This window comes from Haliotis cracherodii, unplaced genomic scaffold (assembly GCF_022045235.1).
Source record: "Haliotis cracherodii isolate W230 unplaced genomic scaffold, xgHalCrac1.p SCAF_9, whole genome shotgun sequence".
NCBI classification, from domain to species: Eukaryota; Metazoa; Mollusca; class Gastropoda; order Lepetellida; family Haliotidae; genus Haliotis; species Haliotis cracherodii.
This window is the reverse complement of record NW_027266343.1, coordinates 58,712,655-58,734,781: the sequence shown is the minus strand read 5'-3', so window position 1 is coordinate 58,734,781 and position 22,127 is coordinate 58,712,655. Positions and strand designations below refer to the sequence as shown.

Genomic DNA, 22,127 nt, shown 5'->3' with positions numbered 1-22,127 from the left:
ACAATCGAAATAATGCCACTTTATATAACCTTACTTGCATCAATACAAAAGTGCTTTTCCCGAAACTCGAGAATATTATGCTTCGCGTTCATATGTCTGTATGTTTGGGCGACACAGTCAGTTATTGTCATAACTATTCGTTACGCCGAAGACATGGGTCCGATTCTCCACATGGGTACAATGTGTGAAGCCCATTTCTGGTGTCCACCGCCGGAATAGTGCTGGAATATAGCTAAAAGCGGCGTAAAACCATACTCACTCACTCATCACTCACTCACTGTCATGACTTTACTCGAGATCGACAGCCATTCTATGAAACTTGATTTTTATAAACGGGTATATCACTGAGAAAGGTCCGTGTATGGTAAACATATATTAGATATACCTTTAGTTATCGAGAAACATGTTTATAGTTCCAATATGGCTTCTTTCCCCTGAAGACAGAGATTACTTGTGGGATGTAGGCCAACCGTATGACTCAGCACCAGGCAGAAATTGTGCAATTCTTGTACATAGTTGCATCCCTTAGGTGACAAAGTCCACTTGTCGTGGGTCCAAAGTGCAGATTGGACCAACTATGATCCATGGTCTGTCTACATACAAATGCTCGTGATTTTTAAGAGTAGACACTCAGTGCCCGTCGCCAATTGTCGTCTTTAAGTGATCGCCGTGACATCGCAAAAAGTCCACAGCACACCTGTTAGACGACACATTACACAGCCATTGCTAGGGCAGCTTGAGACGAGGTAGTCGTCAGGATGTTACGGGTCGTGCTGTTGACGTTCTGTGTCGGCGTTGCTGCTGGTTTTTGGGGCAGTAAGTTACGTTTATTGTTCTACAGTTACAGATGTTTCATTATTTCTGCAGGGAAGTATACGGTGGATGGGTGGTGTAAGATAAGCGTTATACCCCGGAGAAGCTGTTTGTCACACATGGACCTTAGGTTAACGTTCTCTTTTATGCGATTTTTGTATTGCCAAAGATGTTAAGGACACTTTTCCCAGTCTTGCCATGCTCTACCGTACATGTTTATTAGTTATACCGATCATAGTGATGTTGTTGACAATGGTTTATTAGTTATACCGATCATAGTGATGTTGTTGACAATGGTTTATTAGTTATACCGGTCATAGTGATGTTGTTGACAATGGTTTATTAGTTATACCGGTCATAGTGATGTTGATGACAATGGTTTATTAGTTATACCGGTCATAGTGATGTTGTTGACAATGGTTTATTAGTTATACCGATCATAGTGATGTTGTTGACAATGGTTTATTAGTTATACCGGTCATAGTGATGTTGTTGACAATGGTTTATTAGTTATACCGGTCATAGTGATGTTGTTGACAATGGTTTATTAGTTATATCGGCCATAGTGATGTTATTGACAATGGTTTATTAGTTATACCGGTCATAGTGATGTTGTTGACAACGGTGTTTTATTATTAATAATGACCATGCTGTTTAGTTCGTGTTTCTGTGGTTTGTGTCAACAGCACCATATAGCACTGTCAATTCAGTCTGTTACATTCTGTAATCTTCCTGCTTTTGTACATGAAACATTCATGATACTTTAATCATTATAACATTTAAAGTAAGGATATTTTCGTTTCAGCCCCCGACTGGAATCATTTGAAAGGTATGTTTTACACACTGATTTAGCCAATTGTAACACGGTATTTAGGTAAAATGTTATTTAGTTTGAACCACACTGGAAACAAACTGGTACCTGTGCAATATTTAAACAAGTTGTTTGCCGTACCTGTTCCCCCGGGTCATCGCTGAAAGAGCCTACATTCTCCGTATCTATATCCAGTCTATAGGGGTGTAGCTGCAGTATTTATTTTGTAACTAGACCTTGCGCTTCAAAATTTCCTCTTGACATCAAGCGTTTCCCACGTTAGATCATATCGCGGCAAACACATATTATGATAATTCAGGGCTTGATGTTCTTGTGTGGAAACAAAGTTCCTGGGCGGGGCGGCGCGGGGCGGGGCGGGGCGGGGCGGGGCGGGCGGGCCGCCGCGGGGCGGTTCACAAGGCGAGTGTATCTCTACAACCGTCAGCCCCGTTGTGCGTGGATCGATGTGTAAGGAGGGTTAGCTTTGATGATAATCTGACATGAACGTGTTCTGAATGTATATCCATATATCTCTTCAAGTGAGTGAGTGAGTGAGTTGGGTTTAACGCCGCTTTTAACAGTATGCCAGTCATATCACGGCATGTCACCTTAATGTGTGACATGACAGGGAACAAGGGATGTCTACGTGGCGTGACAGGGAACACGGGATGTCTACGTGACATGATAGGAAACAGATGATACCAACGTGACATGACAGGGAACAGAGGATGTCTACGTGACATGACAGGGAACAGAGGATGTCTACGTGACATGGCAGGAAACAGGGGATGTCTACGTGACATGACAGGAAACAGATGATACCAACGTGACATGACAGGAAACAGAGGATGTCTACGTGACATGACAGGGAACAAGGGATGTCTACGTGACATGGCAGGGAACAGAGGATGTCTACGTGATATGGCAGGGAACAGGGGATGTCTACGTGACATGATAGGAAACAGATGATACCAACGTGACATGACAGGGAACAGAGGATGTCTACGTGACATGGCAGGGAACAAGGGGTGTCTACGTGACATGGCAGGGAAGAAGGGATGACTATGTGACGTGAGAGGGAACACCTAAGTAACATGGCGTAAAACAGTACTTTATAACATGACGAATTTCCTGAAATAAGGACTAAATGCATCACTTCATCAATAACGTATTCACTTCATTAATGAGCTGGTTAAACCCCCTGCGTGTGTAGATACCCCGATTAACTCTTAATGTGAGATATGCACTTCTATTATCAACAAAACAAATTCAGGAAACATGTTCACTACAGTCTTGTTTCACAAAATATGATTCTAAATAGTAGGGAAGATTTGACCTCCTCTTTATTGGGTGTCCAAGATGTTTGACAGTCTAAAGAACGTGGTGTACTGCTGCACTGCCTTTATCCGGCAGGTGTGCTGTCATCCACATAGAGTACACGTACTGCTAAATATCATATACAATATTACATGAGAGTGAGTGAGTGAGTGAGTATGGTTTTACGCCACTTTTAGCAATATTCCAGCAATAACACCAGAGATAGGCTTCACGCATTGTACCCATGTCGGGAATCGAACCCGGGTGTTCGGCGTGACGAGCGAACGCTTCAACGAGACTACCCGACCGTCCTTATATTACATGAGTACATAATATCAATTGGCCATTTGGTGCCTGCCATGTCTGCGCTGCATCATAAATCAACACATTTCATAAACAATCTATGAAATAACATCTTTCTCCTGAGGCAATTCACTTACTACTTGTTGTGGCTCAACTGATATGAAAAAGCGATCAGTACCAATCAATTTACAACGTTTAACATGTGGCTCCAGTGACATGGGATGCGGCCGACTGCTACAGCTCACGAGGCTTCGCCGACATGCCGCGGACTGAGAAAGATGCTTGGCGGGAGGGATGGACGATGATCTCCGACTGTGATGGTAGGTACAGTTGAACCTCGTTAATCAGGACAGACGTTGATATCCGTCCGTGATGGTAGGTACACTTGAATCCCGTCAATCAGGACCTGTATATATAATTAGTGAAACCAAAGTTGGTAATGACGGCATTGTTTATGAAATATTCTATGTCAATGCACCTTCCCCTGTTTATCAGATGATAATTAGACCCCGCCAACAAGGAGCATGTTTTGATGTTTGTAGTCTTTAATGATTGTTTTGGATTTACGGTCAACAGCATTGTATATAACAATAATATATTCGTCCCCAGATACTCCTAAGTTTGCTGGTAAGCGTTATGTGAAGGACGGCGACACCGCCGTGGTCCTCATCTACGACGTCAACGGCTACATCGCAGGGATACAGGCAGGGGTAAGTGTACGGCCTGATGTTCTCTCCTACCCGTGAAGATTCCGGGTTAGAATAGATCTTCAGCAACCCATGCTTGTCATAAGAGTCGACTAACGGGATCGGGTGGTCAGACTCGCTGACTTGGTTGATGCCTGTCATCGTAATACTATCCAAATTGCGAAGATTGATGCTCACAATATCAATCACTGGATTGTCTGGTCCAGACTCGATTTTTACAGACCGTCGTCATATAGCTGAAGTATTGTTGTGTGCGGACGTTAAACAACAAGCAAACAAACAAAACGATGTTCACTCCATACAAAATACAGGAATACGTTATTTTCCTTCGGATTACTTTCCCGACACATACGCTATCCATATTATTGAGATACTGACTTGAAAAGTGTCGTGCTTTTAGCATTAATTCAGCTGTACCCCCTTTATCCATGTAAGGATTCAAACCTGGGTCCCGGCGTGAAGAGCTGGAACCACAAAGCAACCGAACGCCCCTCATGTCACACTGGCGATACCAGCAAGCAGTAACCAGATGCATTAGCCGCTGTAGATTCGCTACTAGTGATTTGTAGCAGTCGGTGTTTTAAATATACACACGAGTGTTAATGTGTTGTACTGAGAGGGAAATACTACATCTAAACTGCCGGGAAAAGCAAGTACACACTTGAACATTGGATTGAACCAAAACAGTACACTCGTTATCAAAACGTGACTGACCTTTTGTGAGATTATCATTGGTATGATGGATGTCATACCCGTATCACAACACATTCGTGCAGACGGACCATTACAGGCTATCATACATTTGGTAATCCGAACATTTTCTATAGGAACAACACCAAGCATTTATCTGTATTTATCTGTATTCTTGTATCTGCTCTACAAGGATGAAACAAGCTTTCGTATTTCTAGTTGTTTTCTTCTCAAAATAATAGTGTGTATATAGCATATATGTCAAGCAGAATGTATTACCGTTTTTTTCAAAATAGGTCAACGTATAAATGTTAAACTTTTGTTTAAAGATGACAGTTTTGCATAATATGCAGTAACTGTCTCATGTCACATGAACCATTATATAATATCAAATCTTTTTGTTTTCTGTTGGCAGTTTCCCCCTCAGCCCAACAACTACCCGTCCCCCACCCTGCAGAACCACCCCTTCGTGGAGGACGACGGCAAACAGTACATCACTGTTTACTTCACTAATCCCAGTGAGTGAGGGGCTGGGGTGTATTTCACTGACATCACCATATAGTGATGCAGGTCTGAGACGTTTACCACAACCACGGGTACGGTGCTGACAAACCTCAAGTTATAATCAGGACGAACCGGGATTCAAACCCACCATCATACTCTTTGTTTATAAATAGGTTTATGCCCTAATTAATTATGGAGAAACCCGGGTTAGAATAGGCTATCAGCATCCAATGCGTGCCGTAAGAGGCAACGTACGGGATCTGATGGTCAGACTCGTTGACTTGGTTGATGCACGTCATCGTATCTCAATTGCGTAGATCTATACTCATGATGTCAATCCCTGGGTTGTCTGGTTCAGACTTGATTATTTACAGAGCGCCGTCATATTGCTTAGGTATGGCGTTACACAACATACAAACATACAAACAAACAAACACGTGATAATGGAGAAAGCCAATAATGACAAACGTCGTTGATGTTTGTCGTTCGGGTGAAACCCACGAGCAGGTGTATGGTCCTGGACGAGGACGAGGTGTATGGACGAGGACGAATCAGTGCGAATCTGTACGAACCAACATCATTCAGATGTTGGAGGGACGCAGCTCTTAGACCGACACCTTAGACCATCGGGCTGTCTTTTATCGCCCTGTATGAGTGAGTGAGTGAGTTGGGTTTTTAACGCCGCTTTTAACAGTATTCCAGCTATACCGCGGCGTAACAGCTTAATATGGGAGGAAAGCCCAAAGTGATGCAGGTGTTAGACGTTAACCACTGCGGTTAAAAAAAACCCACGAGAACGGATATGGTGCTGACAGTCCTATAAACATAATCGGGACGAACCGGGATTCGAACCCACAAACAGATATATCGGGCGTGTCCAAGGGACGCAACACTGTACAGCGAATTGCCGCGCCTTAGATTACTGGGCCATCTTTGCCCTCCCTCACCCCTTGTATCATGTATAGTTTCTGCATTGTATAGGTTGTATTGTACAAGCAGCATTTACAAATATGTGCATTTTCATAGTTTGTTTGAGTGCATCAGAGAACATCTTTCATTTCAATAGGATAACTTAAGTCTAGGCACTAATAAACCACACACCACAACTCTCATTTGCGCTGTAGAGGAGAAAACATATCTGATGTATCCCTTTCTTAGGTGGTATATGCAGTGGAGGAAGAACCTCCGACATGTTCGAGAGCGAGGGCACCGGAAGTGACATGTACATCCAGAACGGCACGCGCCCATCAGACAGCACCAAGGTCCCCAAGCTGGAGAGGAATATTGGCTCCACACTGTGGACGAAGGGACACTGCTTCAGAACTATGGGTGAAGGAAATAGGATTTTTTCGTTTAACGCAGAACTATTAGTTAACTCATCAGCATAATTGAAAGAAGTGGCCGAGGTTAAACTTTCCCGTCAAACCCATGGATATGGTACTCACAAACCAAGGGTCACCACCACCCCCTGTACTTTACTTTACCAAGAGAGTGTTATCCCACATGTGTTACATTTGACCACTTTCTAAATGGCATTGTGTTCACTTGTCACAGGGGTACACAAAGTACGTGATCAAGACTACCAGTTGTCGGACTTTCATTTTGTGGAGGCCTCGGTGGCTGAGTGGGTTAGATCGCTGACTTAGTGTGCAGCCGATTTGGTGCCTCACTCTGGCAGTGCGGGTTCGAATCCCGGACGGGACTCAACCCAAAAAAGTACGAGAATCTGTACTTTACCAAAAAAGTGTTATCCCCAAATACCATTTGTTACATTTGACCACTTACTAAATGACACTGTGTGTTCTATGATTATGAACGTTACTGTTGCAGGACAACACTACTGGTACAACCTGCGAAAGGACCAGAGTTGTGATGAGTTCTTCCCCATGTTCCTCCTCTACAACCAGGGCATCCTGGACGGCTTCGGGTGGGCGTTCTTGGCCAACCTCACCACATCCACAAGATATGAACACCCGCGTATGACAGCGTTCGGGGTATGTCTATCACAACAGAAAACATTAGTAACATATTTAGTTCCATTCGTATTTTAGGATCTTTGCCAGCAAATAACTTCATCAAATATTACTTCGCTGAACGATACAAGTGAGTGAGTATGGTTTAGCGCCGCTTTGAGCAATATTCCAGCAATATCACGGCGGGGGACACCAGAAATGGGCTTCACACATTGTACCCATGTCTTCGAACCAGGGTCTTCGGCGTGACGAGCGAATGGTTTAACCACTAGGCTACCCGACCGCCCCCTGAACGATAAAAAAAACTGTAGCCAATCTTTCATCAAACGAATTTACGAGAGTATTGTATTTCTGTTTTCAGTATTTCCTGGACCCTGTGCCAGACTGTCTGTACACCCAGACATCGGGCACAACCACCATGCATATCTACATGTCGGACCCCAACTACTCCTTCTGCTGATTGGATGACAATGACACGTGACTCTAACCACGTGACTAGTGATTGTACATCTGCTTAGAATGACAGATTCCTTCATTTCGAACAATTCTTCTTTCTGATTGAATGATAATAACACGTGACCTGAATCACGTGTTGCCAATGATTATACATGTACATCTGCTTTATTGGCTAGTGCTCTTACATTGGCTAGTTCTTTCATTGGCTAGTGTGGGAGATGTCTGCCGTGTATTTCATTTTGGTCAAAATCAATCTATTCTATGATTGTGGCTTTTACTGAAATAAACTGTCGAAAATGGTATGACATTTGTTTCGATCTTAACGAGTTGAGCGAGTCCTAATAAAAAGGTACTAACAGGATCAGATGTGGTTTCGACCTCGGTGTACTGTTACTTCGCCAGTGTCTGGTAAACCATGACGGAGAGTTGCTGTGTTGTACAGTGGTAGTGTTGATGCTGTCCTCCCTATAAACACAATGTGTGTATACATAATGCCAGACCGCCTCCGTGGTGTAGTGACAGAGCGATTGCCCATAGGGCGGAAGGGCGGGGGTTCGATCTCCTGACCTCCTCAAACCAAAAAGAAGTTACAAGATGGTACTTATTGTTACCCTGCCTGACGCTAGATATGAAGGGGATAAAACAAGGACTGATCGGCGCGGAGTCAGTACACTGTATACACACCCGCAGACTGAAAGAGTTCCACGGGTTCATCCAACTGGGCTACTTTAGCTGTTTCTATACATGAAGACGATCATTTAAGTTTTGTTTCAGTCACAGTGACGACTATTTCTTGTCTAGAAGTAGATGGTTCTTGTATAGATAGATCTTTTATAGATCCGACTGTGCACATTGTCTCTATGTCATTGGTTCATAAATCTTGAAGAGTTGATTACTAAAGATGCAACCTTGTACTGTAGGCTACCGACTGTACAAGGGAGGTAATAACATATCAACTATTTAACACATAGATAACATGATATGCTACATTTCCTCACTTTTCCAACCCGATACAGGTGAGCCATAACTATTTTGTACATCTTCATTTTCGCCAAAGTCAACTAAGCGGCAGTAAAATCATCCAGTTTTCAGACTTAAGGAGCGTGAGGCAGGCTGAGAGTCAACCATTGTGTGGGGGACATCCCAGCCTCCGTAATGCATACACGCTGGCTCTCACTCTATGAAGGTTCATACTGCAATGACCTCACATTGAAAATCAGTTCTCATAATATTACATACCCATAATTTGGTTCCTCAAAGGATGTTGAGACAATTTTACTCATGTGACTTCATGTTGACACAGCATAGAACAACCGGCTGTGTAAATCTTCCATGTCAGAATGGTGAGATCTGATTGGTCCACATGCTCTTGATGAAATACGTTACACCTCTATGTCAGAATGGTACGATCTGATTGGTCCACGTGATCTTGATAAAATACGTTACACCTCTATGTCAGAATGATGAGATCTGATTGGTCCACGTGATCTTGATAAAATACGTTACACCTCTATGTCAGAATGATGAGATCTGATTGGTCCACGTGATCTTGATAAAATACGCTACACCTCTATGTCAGAAAGATGAGATCCGATTGGCCCACGAGATCTTGATAAAATACGTTACACCTCTATGTCAGAATGGTGAGATCTGATTGGTCCACGAGATCTTGATAAAATACGTTACACCTCTATGTCAGAAAGATGAGATCCGATTGGCCCACGTGATCTTGATAAAATACGTTACACCTCTATGTCAGAATGATGAGATCTGATTGGTCCACGTGATCTTGATAAAATACGTTACACCTCTATGTCAGAATGGTTGGATCTGATTGGTCCACGTGATCTTGATAAAATAAAGTCACGATATGGCTGAAATAATGCCGATGTGACTTTAAATTTTAACTCACTCACTTGATAAAATACGTTACACCTCGATGTCTGAATGATGAAATCTGATTGGTCCACGTGATCTTGAAAAAATACGTTGCACCTTTATGTCAGAATGATGATATCTGATTGGTCCACGTGATCTTGATAAAATACGTTACACCTCTATGTCTAAATGATGAGATCTGATTGGTCCACGTGATCTTGATAAAATACGTTGCACCTTTATTTCAGATACATTTGTGTCGTGATACATTTACTATCACTTCACAATGCCCGACATGACAAATAGAAACATGTGACCAATAGGTATAGTCATCATTCATAGTCATCATTGAATATTTTTTTTAATTTGACGTTTACAAGATATACGGCTTTTCCATTGGAGGTCTGTCACATTACCGCGAAATTGACGTTCATACGTTGTTCACGAGACGAACACTGACGGACTACTTCCACATTCCTGGGGAAACCCCTGGGAATTCCCTAACACGAAGACAAACTAACATAAGCGTTCTTTCTGATCATTTAGAACCTTTAATCTTGGTCTCAGCGTTTCGGTATACATTGAGAAACGTAAGAGAGCGTGACTGCATGATTGTTCACGAATATCCTCGCTACGGCCCATCCTAAACAAACGAAGAAATGCACATCAAAACTATCGTAGTATCGACTCGATCCGTGTCTAGGCTGACAGTGAGGCATCTTTAATCACCTTTCAGTGATCGGCCAGTTGATCAGTGATGACTAACACATGTAATAGCCACAGGTTCATTAACAACTTCGGAAATCTCTCCCGTCACGTTTATCGTGTCGGACATTTTGACGCCTTGTACTTGATGTAAATGTATTTTGAAGCGCTCTCATTGTGACTGACTTACTGAGGAAGTTCTTTACAGACCTTTCTCATCTAATGGGGATATTATTTGAACACATGTGTTGCGTAAGATGTTTCTGAAGAGCAAGTTGTGCATCCATACGCCCATGTCACCTCTTTTTGAGGAACTATTTTATTCCGCGATAGAGCTGGTTGTTGTATGGCTGTAAGTGTAAACATGAAGTCACACGTAATAAATAAAATTGTGTTTAAATCTTGACCTACATCCTTTGGGGTAATAAATTGTGATAAAATTTTTTATAAGAATTGACTTTCACTTTGTGTGTGTGTTCATTGGAGTATGAACCTTCATACTCCAATGAACTCACGCAAAGTGACGGTCAATTCTTAATTGATTGGTTAATGTATAGTTAAGATGTTTATTTTGCAACAAGAAAGTCTCGTCTATCTTTTTGATAGACACGTATTTCAAAATGTACTTTACATGAGTTCGTTTGAGAATGGAAACAGTGGGGTGGCCTTGTGGTTACAGTGTTTGCTGGTCATCCGAAGACCCGAAATCGATTCTCTGCAGCGGCACAACACCATGTTCACTCGCTGGTCGTCGTTTGCTTCACAACACTGCTCGTGTTCTTAAGTACAGTTGAACTGCAGACGCCTACATGAGTTCAACATGGCAACTGTAATTGTGGTAACTGAACCAGCAGACGGAATGTCGTAAAGGGCATGCGCCGTTAAAGAGCTGATTACAACCCGGGAGTTATTAGAATCTTAATTGAAACGTGCTTAATTTGGTGATATATTCTTACGTCATTTACTTGTACTTGATGTGTGTTGCTGAAGCCGTACAACAACAGCCCCCATACTTCAGAACCCCTGAAACATCGTCAGTTCGGCCAGACCAGCTCTAAGAACGCGGATTATAGAACAGTGTAGAACAACAGAGCACATCTACTATTGCGTTTGGCACAGGAATCGTTAGTAATAGGCGTCATGTTTCATTCGCTGTTGCTGTTGCTGTGGGCCACTGCAAGATGTCTTGGGGGTAGGTGACTTTGCTTTTCTGATGTAGCACCGACCATTTTTCCGAACGCCCAACATATATTTTTACACACACACACGTACACGCACGCACGCACGCACGCACGCACACACATACACACACACATAACCAGAATATCAAATAGTCGGCCCCCTAAAAGCCTCAAATATATGCGTTTAAAACTGTATGCTGATAATAACAGAAGTAAGCAATGTGTTTTGAGATTGAATTCAATATTGTTTCAAGTTTAGTTTGTTGTTAACCGTTTCACTGAATTTTTGTTTTCCAGCGCCCGAATGGGAAACGTTACAAGGTAGACCTTCTTGTTTCACTGACGACATGCCGCCTTGATATAGCTGTGATCTTGCTGACTACAGGTCCCCGTGATATATCTGTAATATTGCTGACCACAGGTCCCTGTGATATAGCTGTAATATTACTGACTACAGGTCCCCGTGATATAGCTGTAATATTACTGACTACAGGTCCCCGTGATATATCTGTAATATTGCTGACTACAGGTCCCTGTGATATAGCTTTAATATAACTGACTACAGGTCCCCGTGATATAGCTGTAATATTACTGACTACAGGTACCCGTGATGTAGCTGTGATATTGCTGACTACAGGTCCCCGTGATATAGCTGTGATATTGCTGACTACAAGTCCCCGTGATGTATCTGTAATATTACTGACTTCAGGTCCCCGTGATGTAGCTGTGATATTGCTGACTACAGGTCCCCGTGATGTAGCTGTAATATTGCTGACTACAGGTCACCGTGTTATAGCTGTAATATTGCTGACTACAGGTCCCCGTGATGTAGCTGTTATATTGCTGACTTCAGGTCCCCGTGATGTAGCTGTGATATTGCTGACTACAGGTCCCCGTGATATATCTGTAATATTGCTGACCACAGGTCCCTGTGATATAGCTGTAATATTACTGACTACAGGTCCCCGTGATATAGCTGTAATATTACTGACTACAGGTCCCCGTGATATATCTGTAATATTGCTGACTACAGGTCCCTGTGATATAGCTGTGATATTGCTGACTACAAGTCCCTGTGATATAGCTTTAATATAACTGACTACAGGTCCCCGTGATGTAGCTGTGATATTGCTGACTACAGGTCCCCGTGATATAGCTGTGATATTGCTGACTACAAGTCCCCGTGATGTATCTGTAATATTACTGACTTCAGGTCCCCGTGATGTAGCTGTGATATTGCTGACTACAGGTCCCCGTGATGTAGCTGTTATATTGCTGACTACAGGTCACCGTGTTAAAGCTGTAATATTGCTGACTACAGGTCCCCGTGATGTAGCTGTTATATTGCTGACTTCAGGTCCCCGTGATGTAGCTGTGATATTGCTGACTACAGGTCCCCGTGATATATCTGTAATATTGCTGACCACAGGTCCCTGTGATATAGCTGTAATATTACTGACTACAGGTCCCCGTGATGTAGTTGTTATATTGCTGACTTCAGGTCCCCGTGATGTAGCTGTGATATTACTGACTACAGGTCCCCGTGATGTAGCTGTAATATTGCTGACTACAGGTCACCGTGTTATAGCTGTAATATTGCTGACTACAGGTCCCCGTGATGTAGCTGTAATATTGCTGACTACAGGTCACCGTGTTATAGCTGTAATATTGCTGACTACAGGTCCCCGTGATGTAGCTGTTATATTGCTGACTTCAGGTCCCCGTGATGTAGCTGTAATATTGCTGACTACAGGTCCCCGTGATGTAGCTGTGATATTGCTGACTACAGGTCCCCGTGATGTTGCTTTTATATTGCTGACTACCGGCCTCAGTGATATAGCTGTGATATTGCTGACTACACGTCCCCGTGATATAGTGATATATATATGACTGTAGTTACACTGGTGGTTGATACGTTTGCTGTACTTTTGCTGACTGCGTCAATAAACCTCAATCACATCTAACTCCTCCGAAAATATTTTGGGGCCCTTGTTGGTTTGGTTATGGTGAACATTTCTGAACTGCTCCAGTGACGTGGACTCCACCCGGCAGCACCAGCAACACCGGCTTCGACAACATGCCCCGGACCGAGGCCCATGCCGTGACGGAGGGCTGGTCCAAAGTGTCGGACTGTCAAGGTGTGCATCAGCAAGTGTTAACAGACGCTCAAATCACTTGGTTTCAGAACGTTTGCTCGTGCACGCCTGTACTATTGAATTATCTCCTTTTGCCTACCTGGAGATATCCCCCTTTTGGCTCTTTGTTCAGACTGCTCTTAAATCTCTACATTTCATTTTCATTTTACACGCAGTGCTGCCTTTGAGTGAGGATCTGAGATAATAGAAATTTACTCTAATTTAATGCAATATATTGATGATACCTATAATAATAATAATAATAATAATAATAATAATAATAATGATTCTAGTTGTCTTTGGTTTCTTACATTTCAGAAACCCCTAAGTTTGCTGGTAAGCGTTATGTGAAGGACGGCGACACCGCCGTGGTCCTCATCTACGACGTCAACGGCTACATCGCGGGGATACAGACAGGGGTTAGTGTGCGACCTGATGTTATTGATTCGCATCCGAGGATTTTCCTAAGATACAGATGGGTTTAGTGTCGTCTCATTCCTTGGCACCAGGGTAGACATGTAACGTGGTACACTAAGGACCTGTGTAATCCCATGACCACTAATTCAACGACTTATGAGAGATGTCTATCAATATAAATATAATAATGGTCAGTCATTAACATAACACAATAAACATTGTTCATGACACTAGCGCCGTCTACAGGAGACGTCATGGCGGGTTCTGGCAACGTGAAAGGTTAAATCTCGTCCTGAAGACATATTTATAACAGCAGGAGACTTCATTAATATAAATATTCATTGAGAAGTCCTTCTCATACATCGTCGTTCACTGAACATGGCGTGAGAACATGAATTTCATCTCCCATTTTATTTAAACCGATGACAAAGACTATCCAAACAGGTTATTTCTCCTTGCGCCACATTGGGCATGGTAAGTGAGTGAGTGAGTGAGTGAGTGAGTGAGTTTGGTTTAACGCCGCTTTGAACAGTATTATTTGGTGAAACCCACGAGCTCTATAATATTAGTTATTTCTTGCAAAAGAAACGTGCAATACCAATTGGTTGGTTGCGTTTCTTTCAAAAACATCTTCCAAAATAATCCAGAGTCATGCAAGGTTTGTAATTGAAACATGGTCACGTCACTGTTACTTTTGCACGTGAGTATAGTTTCGGCGTGTCAGGTCACTCAAGTAAAATACCGAATATATATTTTCAAATACAATTTGTAAGTCATCAGGATATATAACAGAAGTATATTTGTCCCACTACGTTATATCCAGTTTGTGTGCGTCGAAGTAATGTTTGAATGATATACAGTTCGACACAATCGTTTTATTTCCCACTTCGTTATATCCAGTTTGTGTGCGTCGAACTAATGTTTGAATGATATACAGTTCGACACAAGCGTTTTATTTCCCACCTTTTCACATCCAGTTTGAGAGCTTCAACGGGTACCCATACGTCGGCTTGTTGGACCAGCCCTTCGTGGAGTATAACGGCAAGGAGTACATCACGGCCTATTTCCTGGATCCAAGTAACGATCATTTTACTTCAATGCACCTCTCTGAAATCTTGCAAGCATAATATTTTCAGATTAGTTATTGAGTATTCTGTTGAAAAGACCATTCGGAACCGACGACAATAGTTGGAAGCCCCAAGTGTAGCATAACAATCCTGTCATACCCATCGTATCTTGAACAATGTATCTTCGGTGCACGTGCACTGTGACCTCCATGTGTCGTCACAGCCCATGCAGACATGTTTTGGTTACTTGCATGTGGACTACCAATGTACAAATTTAGAAATAATTCGAATTGAAAAATAACACTTTCGGATTGTTTTTAATATTCATTGTGAGGACATCCTCGCAATGCACCGTTCACAAAGCTTCTGGAATTAGATAACACTTCATTAAACTCTTCACAGCTTCACATCACACACACACACACACACACACACACATACACACACATGTGTCCACTGAACACACACACACACGTGTCCATTGAACACACATCCACATGTGTCCATTGAACACACACACGTGTCCATTGAACACACACACACACACACACACACATGTGTCCACTGAACACACACACACATGTGTCCACTGAACACACACACACACACACACATACATACACACACACACATACATACACACACATACAGACACACACATACACACACACACACACACACACACACACACACACCTACGTGTTTGATCATGTGTCTCTTGAACACACACATTTGTTCCTTGATCACACACGTGTCCATTGATGGGATGCTACTTGTTACTTCCAGGCACCATCTGCAGCCGAGGAAGAACTGCACAAGAGTTTGCGACGGATGGAACTGGGAGCGACCTCTGGATTCAGAACAGCACCCAGCCCCGCGACAGTTATAAAGTTCCCCGACTGGAGAGCGATATTAGCGGCACCCTATGGGACAAAGGACGTTGCTTCAACACTATGGGTACGTGTCACGCAAAGTTCTGAATGTATATTGCTCAATAAATGCTAGGGAGAACATCCCAACTTAGCACAAATCACTCTCTACGGGATATGGCACACTGCTTCAGGAACTTGGTACTGTGACAATGGTTAACTCACACGGTCGAACATTTCATACTGTTCAATAATCGCTAGGGATAACATCCAACTGAACACTAACACGCCACTAGGTAGGCACAATGAGGAATATAATCAAGGCTCACCTAAGAGCACGTTAAACCTATCAGTGTATGTTCAATAAACGCTAGGGATAACCTGCCAATTTACCGATACAAATAGCTCATCACTAAGCATTTCATGATACACTGTTCAATAATTGCTGGGGATAGTAATTAATAAGTGTGGATAGTCTATGGGTCTATGGATACAACATTTAGACTGGTTATTACGTGAGATATCGCTTGGTTAAATCCTCCGTTACACTATCAAAAACTTTTATCAAACTCTTGGACAACGTCCATTTTGACCAAGTTTTGATAGTGTAACATACTGTCAAAAACTTTGACAAAGTTTTTGACGGGACTTTGATGGAATAGAAACTGATCCTATTTCTCATCAAACTTTAAATAATTAAATTTCAGACTGCAAGAAACATTTACCCCTTTTCAACCGGAAGGGCATAGAGTCAAGTCAAAATGAGTCAACTATTTTGGACTGACGACATGTTGGAAGAATTAATTGATTTGTTTCAACAACCAGCAGCAATTCTCGGGACCAAATACGCCTTTGCCTACACTGACGCCGCCTTCTGAACATGGCAATACACAAAATACATATGAGCAAGCAATTCTTCGTCAGTAGCATTCACTTTGGAAAGATAATTCCCGCCAAAACTTTGACGGCCTGTCAAAAACTTTAATGAGTGTAAACAGTCCAACTTGGACCAAGAAAACCTGGTCAAAGTTTTCTTTGACCAAGTTTTAGATAGCGTAACATACCATCAAAAACTAGTCAACTATTTTGGACTGACGACATGTTGGAATAATTAATTGATTTGTTTCACTAACCAGCAGCAATTCTCGGGACCAAATATGCCTTTGACTACTCCGACGCCGCCTTCTGAACATGGCAATACAACAAAATACATATGACAGCAGCAAACAATTCTTCGTCAGTAGCATCCACCTTTAGACTACTTGGCAAGATAATTCCAACCAAAACTTTGACACCCTGCCAAAAACTTTGATGAGTGTTAACAGCCCAACTTGGACCAAGAAAACTGGTCAAAGTTTTCCTTGACCAAGTTTTTGATCAAAGGTTTAGATAGTGAAAGATCCTTTGCAGATCATTGTGAGGTCATCGGTCAGCATAACGTACCCTACCAATTTTCTTCGTATATCACAATTCTAGTCTATGTCGTTTTATATCATATCACGGATAGCGTTATCCATGCGATAAACTTGATATCACAATCCGACATACATGTAAATGAGGCAACATTTTGGGAATCACTTTCAATCACCTCTATTCATTGATATGTGGGTCTTTATGTACAAAAATGAATTCAAATAATTCTATATGAGACATGGGGCGGTTCCCCTCTATCAATGTATTCATGCGCAGTTGTGTTAGATATAAGTTACTTCATCAGTTCAAATTAAGTCACATACATCGATTGTTTTAAATATGACACTGCAAAGGATATCATAATACAATTTGTATTCCTGATATTTATCCTGGTATGCGATTAATAATCTCCATATCCAAAGTGATGTTTAACAGTGTGATTTACACGAGTCTATATCCTATACCACAGTCTATACCCTATACTGCAGTCTATATCCTATACCGCAGTCTATATCCTATACCGCAGACTATACTACAGTCGATATCCTATACCACAGTCTATATCCTATACCGCAGTCTATATCCTTTACCGCATCCTATACCCTATACCGCAGTCTATATCTTATACCACAGTATATATCCTATACCGGAGTCTATATCCTATATGTAGTCTATATCCTAACCGCAGTCTATATCCTATACCCAGTCTATATCCTATACGCAGGCTATGTCCTATACCACAGTCTATATCCTATACGGCAGTCAATATCCTACATCGGGGTCTATATCTTATACTGCAGTCTATATCCTATACTGCAGATTATTCCCTAAACAGTCTATATCCTATACCCAGTCTATATCCTATATGCAGTCTATATCCTATACCACAGACTATATCCTACACCTCAGTCTATATCCTATGCCACAGATTATATCATATACCTCAGTCTATATCCCATACCAATGTCTACATCCTACACCGGAGTCTATATCTTATACTACAGTCTATATTCTGAACAGCCTTTATCCAATACCTCAATCCATATCCTATACCACAGTCTATATCCAATGCCTCAATCTATATCCTATACCACAGTCTATATCCTATACCACAGTCTATATCCTATACCACAGTCTATATCCTTACCACAGTCTATATCCAATGCCTCAACCTATATCCTATACCACAGTCTATATCCTATACCACAGTCTTTATCCTATACCACAGTCTATATCCAATGCTTCAGTCTAGATATAAATCACAGTCAATATCCTATACTGCATTCTATGTTTTATACCACAGTCTATATCCTATACCGCAGTCTATACCACAGTCTATATCCTATGCCGAAGTCTATATCCTATATCGCATTATATATCCTATACAACAGTCTATATCCTATACCACAGTCTATACCGCAGTCTATATCATTTACCGCATTCTATACCCTATACTGCAGTTTATATCCTATACCACAGTCTATATCCTATTCCGCAGTCTGTACCCTAAACTGCAGTTTCTATCCAATACCACAGTCTATATCCTACCCCGCACTTTATATCCTATACCACAGTCTATATCCTTTACCGCAGACTATAGCGCAGTCTATATCATTTACCGCATTCTATACCCTATACCGCAGTCTATATCTTATACTGCAGTTTATATCCAATACCACAGTCTATATCCTACCCCACACTTTATATCCTATACCACAGTCTATATCCTACACCACAGTCTATACCGCAGTCTATATCCTATGCCGAAGTCTATATCCTATACTGCATTCTATACCATATACCGCAATCTATATCCTATACCACAGTCTATACCAAAGTCTATATCCTATACCGCGTTCTATACCCTATATTGCAGTCTATATCCTATATATCAGTCTATATCTTATACCACAGTCTATATCCTATACCGTAGTCTATACCGCAGTCTATATCCTATACCGCAGTCTTCATCCCAAACCGTCTACATCCTATACCGCTGTCTCTACCCTATACCGCAGGTGAACACTACTGGTATGACGCCCGGCTAAACTCGCCCTGTAACAAGTTTTTCCCAGTGTTCCTGCTCTATAATGGCGGACAACTTGACGCATTCGGTTGGGCTTTCATGGCGACCATAGCCTCTCCTCGCTTTGAATATCCACCGAGTCGCGCGTTCGGGGTAAGTCTTCATTTGATCCACCCAACGACAGATGTTTTGCAAATCTTTTCACGTTTTTAATCAACGTGCTCGCATGATTTGATGCACTTCGCGAAGTAAGACTTTTATTACAATAGATATCTTGATCACCGATCAGATCTAGACTGGGCAATTTTGTTTGAAGCAGATGCAAGTAGGATGAGAGGAGGAATCTGATTGGTCAATAGGAGAGGCATAGAAGGGACATAAGTCGTAAAAGCCACTGGTGGCGCTACGATCGAGCCTTGAAATTCCACACTAGTTCGGCAAGGGTGGAAACTGGATTTTTATAGTCAGTTAACGTCAGTTAACGTCGGGAAGATGCGTAATCAGTTGCTTGGGACTTATTCTATCCCGGAATCCCCTCGCAGTGATATTGCTGGAATTTTACTTGAAACGGCATTAATCCATACTCACTCACTCTAACCCAGGCTCCCCCACGGGGGTCTACTGACATGGCCAATGACGTATCATTGTACCGACGGCGTGGTCATGCTATCGACCTCTTGTTTGCCTGGTTCTGTCTACTTAATACGTATTTTCCCGAACCATGCGACGTCCGATGCACGATGTCATTACACTCATCAGATATTCGCGCTCAGGACAACCACACCAGACAACGCTTGAAAAAAGTTTGACAAAGTTCTCGAGACAAAATTTGAAAACTGAACAGAAGAAGATTCCAGAATGTCTAAGCATGGCTGAGATTATATGGCAGTACTTTTCAAGGCCTGTTGAGAATCTTCCTCTTCAGCTGTTTATCCAACTTAGTGAAAGATAGACGACGTCTAGCATTCGGAAACAGTCGTACAGCCCGTAACTGTCGTTCGGAATGCCCCATTCGTGGTTGCATGATTAGATCTTATTCCTGGCCAACTCGTGTTATTCCGTGTTATAGGCCCAGATGACTCTAGAGTCAAATTTAGGGGGAGTCGTTTGAGCCTACTGCAGCGGGACAAGCCGATCTTCTTGCAGGTTACGGAAAGAGGCGAGTGGTGACGAATGGATTAGATTTGCATCCTGATCTGGTAAGCGACGCTCTGATTGGTCGGATGAAAGGTCGTTTTGCGTGACCCGTAATGGGATGTCCTCAGGTCTTTGTTAAAAGGCGGAAGCAAAAAGATATATTTTAATGAGAATTGTTCACGTGGAAAGCTACACGTCTTTATTCCTTGATTAATTTTAGATTCCGATTTTGTATAATTGAATTCAGTGTCAGTCCACTTGAACCGATTCAGCTAGCCGATGTGGACCAGGACGTTTGTAAAACAGACAATAAAAGCCATCAGTTGCCCGTGGGTTGGAGTTTCTGATTCGCTCTCATTACGTTTCTAGGTTTGTCTGCACCATGTTGACAGGGAGTACACGACCGGCTTCGCTTCGGGCTGTCTTCACAAACCATGCTGACGCATGGGAATGTAGCTGGAATACCGTTTGAAGCGTCGTCAAACAAACTCACTCACACTCACACATAGTTCAGTCTTCATTTTCGCTTTCAGTTCTTCCTGGACCCAGTGCCTCGCTGCCTCTCCAAACACACAGCGGGAGTTACAACTCTGCACATCTTTCTCTCCAGTCCGAGGGTGTCGACATGCTGATTGTATGTGTGTGGAGTCCATGTCTGTGTCCCCAACCGCTGAAAGAAGCGTCAACCTTTACACACTCACTCACAAGTGGACATTGTAATATATGCTTGTTACCCCGTAATAAAACCGGGTCAGAATATACGTCACCACTGCCTCATGTTTGTGTGTGTGTGTGTGTGTGTGTGGGTGGGGGTGGGGGGGGGGGGGGGGGGGGGGGGGGGGTAGCCTAGTGGTTAAGGCGTTCGCTCGTCACTCCGACAACCCGGATTTGATTCCCCACATGGGTACAATGTGTGGAGTCCATTTTTTGGTGTCCCCAAAAAGCGGCCTACATCCATAATAACTCACACAATCTCTCACATGGTTGTGGACATCGTATGGTCCTACTGTTTGACTTGTGTGTCATCACACGCCGATGGTGTTGAACATCACTGGTTTGCCGGGTCCAGACTCTATCATAAAAAGGCTGTTGTCATGTATCTGAAATTTTATTGAATGCAGCGTTGAACAACATTCGCTCATTTGTTGAATTTACAAGACTTAAACATGATTAACGGGTGTTTACCATAAAGAGGGTGTCTCGCAATGGTATGGTCAACATGGTTCAATGTTTCAGTCTGAGATTACCAAACTATGAAACAGGTACCAACAAACCAAAAATATTGACGATTGACCCCGTTCAGGGCGTCCCAGGTCAACGACAAGAGTGCATTGTGGACGTGGTCGTGTCTGGCGACGTCGAAATGAACGTCAAGTCAGTGTCAACCTGAGACTTCATGACAGATTTGGCGGTGGATCAGTAATGGTGTGGGGTGGCATCACTATGACTGAGCGAACCCCATATTGTGCAAAGAAGCAAAGAAGCGTCACTGGACAGTTCTATCGGGACAACTTACGGACATGCACCTTTTTTTGTCCCGTTTGCAAGGCGCGTGGGTCGACGTTTCGACTTTCAGGACGACAACGCCCGTGCTCACAGTGCACGAATCGCCAATGCTCACCCCCAGCAGCACAACATCCATAGATTGCCATGGCCAGGAATGATCCCAGACCCCCCACATCCCCCCTGAACACGTCTGGGACTTGATAGGGAGACGTCAAAGGC

General features: G+C 42.6%; 2 protein-coding genes across 3 annotated transcripts; both read left to right on the top strand.

The window, feature by feature from the left end:
* Window positions 1-585: 585 nt before the first annotated feature.
* Window positions 586-7,868, top strand: LOC139452564 (uncharacterized). Its single transcript, XM_071234087.1, has 8 exons — window positions 586-816; window positions 1,619-1,642; window positions 3,457-3,564; window positions 3,854-3,954; window positions 5,057-5,159; window positions 6,304-6,474; window positions 6,976-7,139; window positions 7,480-7,868. The coding sequence occupies exons 1-8, from the start codon at window positions 759-761 to the stop codon at window positions 7,576-7,578; spliced, it is 828 nt and encodes a 275-aa protein (XP_071090188.1). The 5' UTR covers window positions 586-758; the 3' UTR covers window positions 7,579-7,868.
* Window positions 7,869-11,134: 3,266 nt separating this feature from the next.
* LOC139452793 (uncharacterized) lies at window positions 11,135-21,134 on the top strand. 2 transcript variants are annotated; one of them, XM_071234407.1, is made up of 8 exons: window positions 11,135-11,349; window positions 11,636-11,659; window positions 13,369-13,476; window positions 13,792-13,892; window positions 14,868-14,967; window positions 15,744-15,914; window positions 19,258-19,418; window positions 20,936-21,134. In XM_071234407.1, the coding sequence occupies exons 1-8, from the start codon at window positions 11,298-11,300 to the stop codon at window positions 21,032-21,034; spliced, it is 816 nt and encodes a 271-aa protein (XP_071090508.1). In that variant the 5' UTR covers window positions 11,135-11,297; the 3' UTR covers window positions 21,035-21,134. The 2 variants fall into 2 exon arrangements, with proteins under 2 accessions (XP_071090508.1, XP_071090509.1); XM_071234408.1 differs by lacking the exon at window positions 11,636-11,659.
* The last annotated feature ends 993 nt before the right edge of the window (window positions 21,135-22,127 follow it).

Bases quoted from the DNA above. Each gene is read 5' to 3' on its own strand.
- LOC139452564 (XM_071234087.1), top strand. From the start codon at position 759: ATGTTACGGGTCGTGCTGTTGACGTTCTGTGTCGGCGTTGCTGCTGGT. The intron at 1,643-3,456 runs GTATGTTTTACA...ATGTGGCTCCAG, and splicing joins CGACTGGAATCATTTGAAAG to TGACATGGGATGCGGCCGAC. The intron at 6,475-6,975 runs GTGAAGGAAATA...TTACTGTTGCAG, and splicing joins ACACTGCTTCAGAACTATGG to GACAACACTACTGGTACAAC.
- LOC139452793 (XM_071234407.1), top strand. From the start codon at position 11,298: ATGTTTCATTCGCTGTTGCTGTTGCTGTGGGCCACTGCAAGATGTCTT. The intron at 11,350-11,635 runs GTAGGTGACTTT...TTTGTTTTCCAG, and splicing joins CACTGCAAGATGTCTTGGGG to CGCCCGAATGGGAAACGTTA. The intron at 15,915-19,257 runs GTACGTGTCACG...CCTATACCGCAG, and splicing joins ACGTTGCTTCAACACTATGG to GTGAACACTACTGGTATGAC.